Here is a 12,366-nt window from a genome sequence, read left to right on the forward strand (position 1 = left end):
GCCATGAAAATGTACTTGAATTTTTGTGTTATGCTACAATTCTCCAATTTCTAATTAAAGTAGAATTTCATTCAAAACAATTGTTTTATTTTTAATAAATTCTAAGTCTTTAGAAAGCTTGTGTGTTAAAGAAAATACTTGGTTATTAAGATTCTGTGTTTAGACTATCAGTACTAAAATTTAAAATGCAGTTGTTAATGATGTCTCACGTCAACTCTGACTTGGTGAGCATTAAACTTTTTTTTTTTTTTTTTTAAACACAACTGTATACAGACCACAGTGATTGATTCATAAAGTAGAGATATCGTATTTAGCATAGTGGAGGCATAAGAGATGTATTCTGTTGTGGGACAGCACTTTGGGAAGCTGGTGGCAGGTCAGCTCCCGCTGTTGATGATGACTACGAGGCAGGATGTTGGCAGTGCTGAATCACTATCTTGAAGGTTAAATCCAGTCTGGTCTAGAAGACAATATTACTAGTTGCTTGTTTCTTTTTGATATAATTATTTTTTGACGGAGTAGCCAGAGGACAGGTTTTAGTATAATGCAGGAAAGTTGCTGAGAGGTGTGTCCGCAATGATCTCCATAGAGTCCGGCCTGTAGAAAATCAGAATGAAGTGCTGCAAAATATAAAAATTTTGATTACCATTTAAAACTCTTGTAATTGTAATGCTTTTATTTTCAGTCGTCTCTTGTGCCTTGTCCCAAAATATAATAAAATGTAAATATGCCAAAACGACAATCCACTGGGAATGATGATTATTTTAAAATACCCATAATTGTCCCATAACATTAGTATAGGTGCTATTTTACTGAAGTGCAACAATTCAGATTCAGTGTGCATCCGTCTATGAAAAGTATACATTAAACTTTATGTATGCTATTGTGTTACGTTTTTTTTTTTTATATATATATAAAAAAATATAAAAAATAGAAATGTACATAACAGGCATATTAAATAAAATAAAATAAAGTCTCAAGTATGTATTTCATTACCAAGTCCTGCACACAGATGTAGCAATGCCACTTTTTTATTGTATGCAAATGGATTGCAGGCAAACACAGTAAAGGAGACACTGAAATATTTTACTGCAAACTGACAGCATCACGTCCAGCTGCTGTGTGTATGTTCTCACTCAAGCGTCCTCCTCTCTTCTGTGTTTCAGATGGAGTCCTGGAATACCTCAAGCCCTGCTGAGAGAAAGAGAGAGAGGGAGGAGAGGAGTCACTCGCTCTGATTCTGGCAGTGCTTGGTCATGTTGCCGAGGGTGTGAGTGCGTGATTGAGAGAGAGGAACCCTCTCTAGGTGATGGTGTAGCAGCACAGAATGGTTTGTGGTGATACAGAGATGCAGGCCGTGATGTGCTGCAGCATCAATTCCTGGGACCTACGCAGCAGAAGGAGAGAGATTACATGTGTGTGTGAATGCGTGTGCGTGTGTTGTCTTGCTTTAGCAGCATGTAAATATTGGAGTTACTATTTGGCCAATGCCTCCAATATTGCTCGTGCTGCTGAAGCAAGAAGTCACCAAGCAGCATATGCACGTCATCTTTTTATCTCAGCTACCAGGGCCTAGCCGGTGCAGGTATGGCTGACTCACAGGTACAGAAATACCATCATGGACTGAATCATCAATCCAACATAGAGAAGTCAGGAGGACACTCGGCCTCACCGGAGTGAACCGAATGGTCAAAGGTAAAGATAGATGCAGAGTTTAGTTAAGTCGCTTTTTTTAATCAATGTTGCTTTTTTCCCCTTTTGTAATGTTCATGCAAAAACATGTTTTAATGTTTACATTGTTTGTTTTCCTTTATGTAAAATATGTATATTTTTTTCTTCATTAAATATTCCAATTTTATTTTCCTAAACGTGGTTGCATTTTTTTTTTTTGTATTAATGCAAACAAATATTAAAATTTAAAAAAGGAAAAAACTGACCTGTGAATACTCATTTTGACGTAGATAGGGCACCGTTTGTCAATATATCTGTTTAGCTTTTGTTTTTAACTCTTTTTCACAGGGAACGCAACTGTTGTCAAATGAGATCTCCGTTTTTTTTTTTTCGCTTTTCAGCTCTAATGTGTTTCAATACTGTTGTGTTTTATGTTTCTGGTGGATGAACTCTAGGCGTGACGTGTATTCATGTTTCTTTTAAAGTAGCCTATTCTTAATTTCCGGTGACTACATTGAGCTTACAAAACTGACTCCAATAGCCTTTTTCCCCCCCCGATAATAACCAATAAGCAAGTTTTACTCATTTATGTGGATTATTCCGGAACTTGCAATGTACGAGATATTAACATGGAGGCAAATGTCTACAGTTTCGTGCTGGAGAGTTTACGCGTGCGTAGCCCATCATTCTTATATAATATTAAAAAGCTTAACGCCCAATTTTGTTGTGGGCAAGTCATTTTTCAGTATTCCCGATAGCTGAAAATGACAAGTTTTATTTCGTGATGTTAACAGCACAGGTCGTTGATTATGTAACCTCACGTGACTGCGCCTATAGGCTATAAAATAATACAAAATGTTTATGACTTTTGTAAAATATTGTATAAAGGCATGTCACCCTGAAAAAAATAAGAATGTAAAAGGCAGTATCTCGCAGCGCAGCTCTCAAAATGTCATTGAAATAATTTCCGCCATTTTATGAAAAAAACTATGAGCGGGATAAATTATGTAACCACGGTTTGATCGTATCCTTACCATATCCTTGTATTTTGGTTAATGATCATCTATCTATTTATTTATTAATTATTTTGCCGGGGTGAAAGTAGCCTATATATGATAACTTTGGGGAGTTTTATAAGGAACCCCTTTATACGCAGAAATGCGTCTTTTTTGATGTCTGAATGCTGCTTTTTCCTCTGATTTTATCACATCTTGTATCCTTGGCAATAAAGAAATTACTTTTTTTTGTGCTTTTTTTTTTTGTTTTGTTCAATTGACCAGCACTTAAACCGTTGTTGCCTTTAACTAGTAACACGACCACTTCTGACACATGTCGATTTAATCTTCTGACGCTTCGTTTTAGTCATATGATGCTTTTAGATCTGAACTAAAGATGGTCAGCACAGCTGTGATAATAGGAACAGTGCACAGTTTCATAGAGCTGATTTTAATCTATGGCAAAACACACATTTTAACAATTGAATGGGAAAGTAAAAAAATTCATCTTTTGCAGATTTTTTTTTTCTTACAGTCTGGACGTAGCCTAGAATTGTCTTGAATTTATTTTTTTGTTAAACCAATCACGATTTGATTTGTAAGCGACGGATTTGATGAAATTTTCTATGTTTTTGAATCAGATCCAAATTTCCTATAGCCTATGCGGTTTCCCGCGTGTAGCCTACTTATTTATTTTTTACTTATTATTTAGGCCTATGTTTTATGCACGGAGAAGTCCTCTTATAAGATGTTCTCATATAGCATGGCCGTTAGAAATTATATTTAATTTGGATCTTTCATTTAATTTCTCCGCCAAAGAATAGGCTACACATGTTTTTTTTTTTTGTTGTTGTTGTTTAATTTTAATTGTGATTAGACTGGTTTTACATGACCTGAATAGATTACAGTTACTGGTCAACGTGTGTTTAGAAGGACCAAGGGAAAAAAAAGTCCGTCTATTTTTCAAGTAGGCTATGTGAGTGTGTTTATGTCGGAGCGACTTGGTCCAGATAAATAATTTATAGCTCGAAATTTTCTGTGCATACAATGCATATCGTCACGCTTTAATTCTATAGACAAATGAATGAGACTGAAGTCTCAAATCCTATTACGGTCCTTTCGAGTGCCTTAAATGTTAGATGCAGTCATTTTTTTTTTTTTTTTTTTTACAAATTTTTTGGGTTAAAATATGGAATTTTAATAAAAATACAGCATGTATTTAATTTCTTTATGTTGCTTTCCCGACATCCATGCCACTTCTCTGGAGTTTTGAGACATAACATAACTAACTGTAACCTAATTGGTGATGGTCCCTGTTGCTGTATCATTTTTTCATCATACAAGCTTTATTTCATAATGACATTTAAACGGTGAATATATGAATTCGTGTATCTGGTGTATTTCAGGTCTTTTTGTAAACGGAGACGTATCATGTGAAAGAAAGTTGTTACTTGCTGCAAAGAAAGTTACAAAACTAATATATTTTGCTATAGGCTATGGACACAGTTATGCTTCAAATAGCCTAGCCATTGCCGACGTAGGCTTTGCCATTCATTTAATTTGACAAAATTTAAAGAGAAATAAGCATAATGCTAGAACTAAATAGTGTATATACATATGACGGGAAATTTATTTGGATATATCCCTATAACAATTTTCAACTTTACAAAAAAAAAAAACAGCAACATACAAAGTATTTTTCAGTGCAGAGTCAGTTCCTTAAAGAGACGAGTATTAACCGAATTTAACAATTGAATCATTAGAAACATTAAACACAGGAAGACAAAACGTTTAAAGCAAAAATAAATGGCACTTGTATTGTAATATTGAAGTTACTGGTGCAAGATAGGGTAGGCTATGCGATAGAGTGAGGATGGTGTCATTATTATTAAGACACAATGCTTCATTCGCTAAAAAAGAGAAAGAAAATAGAAGAATTGAAATTATATAACACATGGCGCTGATATATAATCAGAGTGAGCTTCCTATTTGTCGGCAATGCATTCTGCATGGCTTCAGAAAATGTAGATTATATTTATTCATAAATTCGTTGTTATTTAATTTGCTCTTAGTTATGTAAGGTTGTATTTGGTAAAGTAGGTGAAAGTAGGTAATTTCACTTTTCATCCCCAATTCGCCTGGCAACAGTCGGCTAAATATATGTTCGGTGACGTGCGAAGGGCTCCAGCGGTGACGTCACATCAGAACAGTCGTCCGAGAATCTCTCAGGATTCCTCCTTAAACAGTGGGGAAAAGGGGATGCCTTCAATTTTTTTCTTTCCCTAAACAGTCCTGACTTTGTGTTAAATTTTGCACATCTCATGCCTATCTTGGGTGACATTGTAAACATTAAAGACATTGATGAGCTCTGGTCTTTGAATAAAAATATAAAATAGTAGGCCTAGGCTATATAAAAGGAAAAAGAAAACCAAAAGCAACCAAAAAACGTATACATTCCATCAGCTATATGTTCAAGTAGACTTTTGTTTCAGCACTATAGTAATTTCAAATAGTTCTCATGATGCCAAATGCTATTGCAATAATATGAGTTAAACCAACAACAAAACAAACATATAGCAGGATACAAGTTCATTCTAAGTAAACATTGTAAATGAATCGCTTTAGAACTGAAATCCTGTACTGGTGTGAGTCTGACATTGTTACGTAACGTTTAACCTTGAGTAGCCTATCCAAATAACTCGCACAGAGAAGATAAAGGATTTCAATGCACTTTCGGAATAAGTGTTCCTCTTCTTTAGTTAACTTCCAAAACGGTATAATTTATGCAATCAATCTGTCTGCTTGTATTCGAGGTGAACTTGTGGAGATTGACTATTCAGCTCTATATAAATGAAGTGAATAGGGAATTTTTTTAAATGTAAGATTTGGGAATATTGTTAGTAGCCTATACCACGATCCATCCACACTTGTTTTTCCATATAAAACCAACAGACAAAATAAGTGCAATTTTATAGCACACAAATGCTAGTTATGTTTTTTTTTTTTTTTTTTTTTTTACAAATTCAAAGACAGACACGAACTAAATTTTTCCAATGCTTCAAATCTACGGGATATAGGCCTACTCTAGGTTGGCACAATGTAGTACATAAAAAAGTACCTAAGGAATGGAGTTATAAAATCAGCTGATGAAATCAGATGTCGTGTTTATCAGGTCCAAGATACAGTTCCGACACATCTCAGTTATTAGTGTGCAGATCTCAGCCGCTTCTGTCCAGCAGAACCCGAGCCAGCGCACGATCTCTCCAGGACCGGGCAGAGAAAAGCCACTGAGCGCGACCACCTTATCCTGGAAGCTCAAAGCGAGACAGTCCGATGGGAGAAAGTTCAGCGCGGGGAGACACGCACATACAACCAGAACAACTCTCCACATCACACGGGAGAAGCGCGGAGCGGCAGCAGGGGGCAGCGAAGACAGGTACGCGCTGCTCTCGTAGGGGGCGCACAGCTTGTCCACTTCTCCAAGACGCACCCGGTCCCATTCTTTCAAATCGAAGCTCTGCAGGCCAAGCAAACCCACGTCCACGTCAGTCCGCGATGGCAGTGGCGTTCCCCGAATGACGCGCAGCTTTTCTCTGAAGTCCTGCATCTGCTGGAGGAAAGTGAGCGGGTCGGAGAGCGAACGGAAGGATTCGGCGATGTTGAGCGCGCGCCGTTGCTCTTCGAGCGCCGACCGCAGCTGGTTGATCTCGGGGTCAAAGGTCTGCATGACCGCGAGCTTCAGAGTCTCCAAGTCCGAGAGAATCTCGCTCCGTTTGTGGTCCAGCGTGCGCTGAAGTTTGTCAAAGTACTCTGAGACTCGATCCGCGTCCCGCGAGACCCTCTCCAGCGCTTTCTTCTTAGCTCCCTCTAACGATTCCAGGCACGAATGCACCTCCGCGCCCCTCCAGCCCTCCACGACGCGAAACAAGTCCTCAAACGCGAGCTTCTCGCGTTCGTACGCCTCCTCCAGCGCGCAAAACTTGTGTCCTTTATGATCACCTGTCGTGGCGCAAAACCCACAGATGAGCTTCAGATCCGTGGCGCAGAAGATATTGAGCGGTTGTCCGCTGTGAGCTCGGCAGAGAGACATCCTTGGCATCACTCGAATCCTGTTGTACTTCTCCACGATGCCACGCAATGAGTAATTGACTTGCAAGCTCGCGATGCCGTTGTGCACGGTTTCCTTTCGACAGGTCGGACATTTGAACGGGGGTCTCCAAGCAGGGCTCCGGTTACCGTCCAGGATGCCCTCGAGACACTTCTTGCAGAAGCTGTGAGAGCACGGTAGAACACGCGGGTCCTCGAAAAGACAGCAGCATATTGGGCATGTGAGGTCCTCCTCCAAGAGCTCCATCGTATCCTAAAGAGGAAAGAGACATCAATATGAAAGCTTGTCGGGGGCATGACACATCAATACAACTCTCATCATAGCAAGCTTCCCTGTCGTGCACCTCACACCGATTGTGAAGTCTAGAGCACTTAGTGCTGTCCAGTGTCATTTTTGACACCATCTACATGATGCGCAATAAGCAAAGATATAGCACACACACACACACACACACACACACGAGTAGGCTAATTTTTATTTATTTTTTTGCATCGAAAAATGTTTTTATATAACGAGAATGCGTTATGAGTCTACAGTGAATAAATAATGGTACAGAACTAGCTTAAGTCATTATTTTACAGTGCGATTCTGCGAAGAGGCACAGCAGGTTAACCAAATATAGTAGTTCAGATTGCCTGATGATGAAGACTCCTGAGTGCACCAGTACTTCATTTTAATTGCCCGCGTGAGAACTTTCGTGCAGGAATATCCGAGGACCTGTCCAACAAACTTCACGGAATTGATTTGGAAAACAAAATATCCCCGCCGTCGAGTTGTCAAAATGTTTCTCGGTATGCCCGGGTCCGGGTTGTCAAGGTATTACTGTTGTTGAGGCAGATTTTGCAGGCAGAAAGCACCAGCAATTGGACCAGAAGTGCACTAGCTGCATAGGCAGTGTAACGCAATCAGGGCTCTTGTTGCTGTGCAGACTTCGCCCTTTCCAATTGGGAAATTTTAACTAGTTCAGGTCAAGTCAGTATGGCCAGGCAATTAAAACTAATGCGCACAGACAGTTATTGAACAGTGAATCTAAAGTTAAACATTCCAATGCCACATTCAGCATAATATCCGCGTAGCAGTGTATTTGCAGACTCAGGTAGTTGAACACACGTTTTGTAGGGTGAGAAATAAATGCAGAGGATCCCTTCATTCTTGGATGGTGTTGTTGCGGGGGAGCGCTCACTCTCTCCTAGATCAGCGTTTTTTATACAGATTACGTCAATACTTGCGTTCCCCATCATCTACCCGCATAGACGCATAATTCATCTATTCAGTGAACTACAATAACTACGTGGTTTTCATTTACAACTAGTCACGGTTAGACACAGATACAGACACAGACAACCAAAAAGCACGTCCGTATTTCCTGCCACAAGGATGATTTCTTCACGCCACTTTGGTCGCATGTGCCCGTGCCATGTGTCAGGGTCTTGACGCATCGATAACCAATCGCTACCGAGTCACGTGTCAAAATATTTTGACCTCGATTTTTCTTCCCCTGTTTCCATGCCATCAGGAAGAGAACGGCGTCCGAGGCGCAGCGCTCATTGGTCGAATCAGGGATGAAAGCGCGAGCAGTGACGTAATTGGCCACGAGAGGGCGAGAGTCTCAGAGAACCGCAGATTTGTCAAAGAAATAGGATAACGCTAGAAAGGCTTTTACATTTTTTTTTCATTTATTGTATATTAATTCGGTAATAAAATAAACCAAAATCCACAAGGGGGGCACATACACTTAAAAAAGCAAACCATTTATCCCAATCCATTTCAATAATATGACATGGCGACGTGTTCTCAAAGCTTTTCTGGTCAGTTGGCTGTTTTGGTTGCACATTGCCTTGATTGTGATATTTACCTATCAAACAAAATCAAGTATTCTAACAAATTAAGTATTATCTAACTCTTTGTTAGGTAGAATGTGGGATTTAATCTGGTGCAGTTTAGCGGTCAAAATAATAATTATCCAATTTGCCTCAGTGTGTATTTTCAATGCAATGACTATTAGATTATTTGGATGTAAATTATTTTCCAGATTCCATCTGATACTTTTCTCTGCGCTGGTCAGGATGGAGCATTTTCTGTCGTTTATGATTACTGCACAAGAATTTGTAAAAAAATAAAATAATAATAATGATAATAATAAAAATAAAAATAATATAAATATATATATTTCCATGCATCTGCTAGAACTCAAATTTAAATATTGTTATTTGTGTAAAATGATTTAATAATAAAACTGTTTTGAATGTGGTCCACTGAAGGACTCTGCTTTCTGAGTCGGTAAGCGCCCCCTTGAGGTAGTTAACGAAAAAAACGATTTTTCCATGAGATCCATTCTATCCTGAGAGCTCGTGCGCCCTTCAGTATGACATGTGTAACTGCACTTCCGGTGATCTCAGCGCTAGAATGGCTGCAGTTTTTACGTGTTGTTTGGGCTGCTGCGGGGATGGCGGGCCGGGTCACGCTCCCCTCAAAGATATGCCCACCGTACAGCTAGACACGCATCACATGGGTAAGAGGTCATTTCCACTGCCCAGCGGGGTCACAAAAAGTCACCAAATTCATTTTAACACGAAGAGATGTGTCAAGCTAACAGATAATGCTATATCTTAAAAACAAAGGTTAGAACACAAAAATAACTATTGCCATCACTGTTTTTGAACAAACAGTATGTTTTCGTTCGTAATAGCATATAATCAATTATGTCAAGTAGTCCTAACTACTCTGGATCAGATGTTAGTTGCTAGTATACAGCTGACAGATCCAGTGTCTAACTTATTTTGATTGTATTTCAATTGAGTGAATCCAGGAAGTGAGGTTCAATTCAGACTCGTTTTTTGACGATATCTCTGAAAACGTTTTGAAATACATACCTTGTACTGTAGCAGTGTGGGCATGAGAGTTTGCTCGGCCTTTTTTCCCAGGGACGGATGTGGTCATAGTGAAAAGTGGGAGGCGGATCTGTGGAACTGGAGCCTGCCTCGCCAACGCCCCTCTACACCAGAACAAGAGCTATTTTGAGTTCAAGATCCAGTCCACGGGTGAGTGCCCTTTTGTGAGAAATGAAGCATGTTAAATCATGGCTTCAGATAATCAGGTTTTTATTATTTCGCTAATTATTGTGCAAATACTGTAGTAACTTGTAGCTGTCAGACAGATGTATTTGTTTTAAAGTCGAATGTTGTTCAGTGTGTAGCTATGAAGTGGATTCTGAAAAAAATAATATATAGTTTACCTTTATAAGTGAGCAAGATTTAAACCTTAATATAAAAGTTAATTTATGTAATACCACATATGTCAAAAAAATTCACCAAATTCAAAAGAAAAACATATTTGCATAAAAAAAATATAGAAAGAACCTATTACTGGGACCCTTATATTTGTTTGCATTGTGACATTAATTTTAGAGTACAGTTTTACCTCCCAAAATCTCTGTATTATTGGTCTTTAGATGGGCATGCATAGCTTAAGATATCTGTGGGCTATGAACTTTTGCTGATGTTTGCGATGCAGGTGTGTGGGGGATCGGTGTGGCCACTCAGAAGGTGAATTTGAACCAGGTGCCACTGGGTCAAGACAGCCACAGTTTGGTACTTAGACATGATGGCTCCATATACCACAACAACGAGGAGAAGAACCGTTTACCTGCCAACAGCCTGCCTCAGGAAGGGGATATAGTGGTACATTTTTACTTCTTGTGTGTTGGTTACATTCTAGATTGTGATAAATAGCTAAATTGTGGAATGCTACTGGTGTATACTGTAGAAGACATATTGCTCGTGGTCTTAAGTGTGTGTGTCTGTTTTTAGGGCCTGACCTATGATCATGTGGAACTGAACCTGTACTTAAATGGAAAGAGCATGCACTGTCCGGCCTCAGGTATTCGAGGGACTGTGTTCCCCATAGTTTATGGTGAGTTGTGTATTGTATCTTTATCAATGACAGATACAGGACATCATAATTTCTGCTATATCTGCACATTTTTTTTAGATATAGGAATTTCATGGTCATTATTGGAGCAAGGTGATTTATTTGGTGGCCATTTTGGTAAGGGATGGAAAGATGTCACCTACCACCCTCAGATTTTAAAACTGCCATAGTAGCTTATGTTTTCAAGGGATGAGAAAAATAGATTTTTCATGATTTATGATCTGCTGTTTGCAGCATGAAATGTTTTTGCCATTCATATGATGAACTAACATCATATTGATGTTTGTAATCTGTTCTCTCTCAGTGGATGACAGTGCCATCATAGACTGCCAGTTCAGTGATTTCTACCATACTCCACCTGAAGGCTTTGAAAAGATTCTGTTTGAACAGCAGATCTTTTGAATCGTCAGCTACGTGTGCAGACACACATAGTGTGAAGTTGAACTGTGTGTGTGGCAGTACGTGCTTATGTTCTCTTTCAATGTTGCTTCTGCCTTTGCTGTTACTACTGCTGCTCTTGTCCATTTGGAAGTCAAACCAGACTTTATTTCTGTGTGTGTGTGTGTGTGTGTGTGTGTGTGCGCGCGTGCGTGCGTGTGTGTCTGTTTGTACACGCACAAAGGAGAACCCAGACAACGCTTTACATAAGCACTGAAGACACTTACTGATATCTACTTTCTGTAGTGGGCGATATTGATAAACTGAGCTTATACTTTTATTTAATGACAATGCAAATTAATTAGCAGCTGAACAGCTTTTTGTTCTTATTTTGTATGTTTATTTAATTTGATTTATGTAGAAATTATTGTTGACTTAATCTACACATTCTTTCTTGAATGAACCAATTGTATTTGCACTAGTTATGTGTGGTTGAAAATCAAAACAAACCTCTCTTGTTAAAATATATGATTAGAAACAGTTCGATAGGTTTTTGACGTGTCTGTTACTGTCATTTGCCTTTCATCTGAACTAGGCACATGTGTGTTTTCTTCATATTGATAGATTGCTAAAAATAGCAGTTTTCAATATTTTCCACAGTGTATTTTATCACTTTACCTCTATGATCTCTGTTGCACTTAATATTAAATAAGTGTCTTTGGCTGGACAGGCTCCAGAGTGCTAAATAACCTCTAAAATGTTTAAGACTTGCATGTATCTGTTTAACATGGCCAGTTTTGATGCATTAGCATATATCTTACCAAAACCCTTCAAATGTGTTAGACTGAAGATTCACCAAAACATTTATTTTTGCCTCAGATGTGGTTTTTTTGACCCCAGTTAATCACATATTCACAGCAACATTAATGACAAATATGAACAAAATGTAGCTGGTTACAGCAGAAATGTTATTCTACCAGAGAATGTTATCTACTCATAACACTAAACCACTCTTAATCACACATTAATGTTATTCAAAAAATGAACGTGAACAAAATGGCCATGCAGTTACCCAAAGGCAATGTGCTTTTCAGAAAAAGGTTCTCTGAAAACGTTGTGTCCTGTAATCATCTTTTTTGGTCCCAAACAAAGCTTGAATTCTCTCTGTACACTGTGTCTTATGGTACATTCCACAAGTGCTGTATTTAATAAAATGAAGTATTCTGTGTCTGTGTCATAGTGTGAAATGAGGACAGTCACCTATGACCATGTAAAATGTCAACA

General features: G+C 38.7%; 2 protein-coding genes across 6 annotated transcripts; one reads left to right on the top strand and one right to left on the bottom strand.

Moving 5' to 3' along the window:
- Positions 1-255: 255 nt before the first annotated feature.
- On the bottom strand, positions 256-9,772 carry trim13 (tripartite motif containing 13). Of its 5 annotated transcripts, XR_014628955.1 has the most exons (4): positions 9,648-9,772; positions 5,785-7,026; positions 1,102-1,387; positions 256-620 (listed from the first exon to the last, which is right to left on the bottom strand). XR_014628955.1 is itself a non-coding variant. In XM_084421319.1 (3 exons), exons 1-2 carry the CDS (start codon positions 9,669-9,671, stop codon positions 5,806-5,808), a joined length of 1,245 nt encoding a protein of 414 aa, XP_084277445.1. In that variant the 5' UTR covers positions 9,672-9,772; the 3' UTR covers positions 1,002-1,194; positions 5,785-5,805. The 5 variants fall into 5 exon arrangements, 4 of the variants coding, with proteins under 4 accessions (XP_084277445.1, XP_084277444.1, XP_084277446.1 ...); XM_084421319.1 differs by lacking the exon at positions 256-620 and having other exon boundaries at positions 1,002-1,194; XM_084421318.1 differs by lacking the exon at positions 256-620 and having other exon boundaries at positions 1,017-1,387.
- spryd7b (SPRY domain containing 7b) lies at positions 9,075-11,807 on the top strand. Its single transcript, XM_084421321.1, has 5 exons — positions 9,075-9,286; positions 9,699-9,815; positions 10,288-10,454; positions 10,584-10,686; positions 11,009-11,807. Exons 1-5 carry the CDS (start codon positions 9,145-9,147, stop codon positions 11,104-11,106), a joined length of 627 nt encoding a protein of 208 aa, XP_084277447.1. The 5' UTR covers positions 9,075-9,144; the 3' UTR covers positions 11,107-11,807.
- Positions 11,808-12,366: the final 559 nt, after the last annotated feature.

The sequence above is a fragment of the Rutilus rutilus genome (genome assembly GCF_951802725.1).
Source record: "Rutilus rutilus genome assembly, chromosome: 10".
Lineage (NCBI taxonomy): Eukaryota > Metazoa > Chordata > Actinopteri > Cypriniformes > Leuciscidae > Rutilus > Rutilus rutilus.

Coding starts and splice junctions, on each gene's coding strand:
- spryd7b (XM_084421321.1), top strand. CDS start 9,145: ATGTGTAACTGCACTTCCGGTGATCTCAGCGCTAGAATGGCTGCAGTT. Junction 10,455..10,583: donor CTCAGGAAGGGGATATAGTG/GTACATTTTTAC, acceptor GTCTGTTTTTAG/GGCCTGACCTATGATCATGT. Junction 10,687..11,008: donor TGTGTTCCCCATAGTTTATG/GTGAGTTGTGTA, acceptor GTTCTCTCTCAG/TGGATGACAGTGCCATCATA.
- trim13 (XM_084421319.1), bottom strand. CDS start 9,671: ATGCCCACACTGCTACAGTACAAG. Junction 7,027..9,647: donor CCACACTGCTACAGTACAAG/GTATGTATTTCA, acceptor TTTCCTCTTTAG/GATACGATGGAGCTCTTGGA.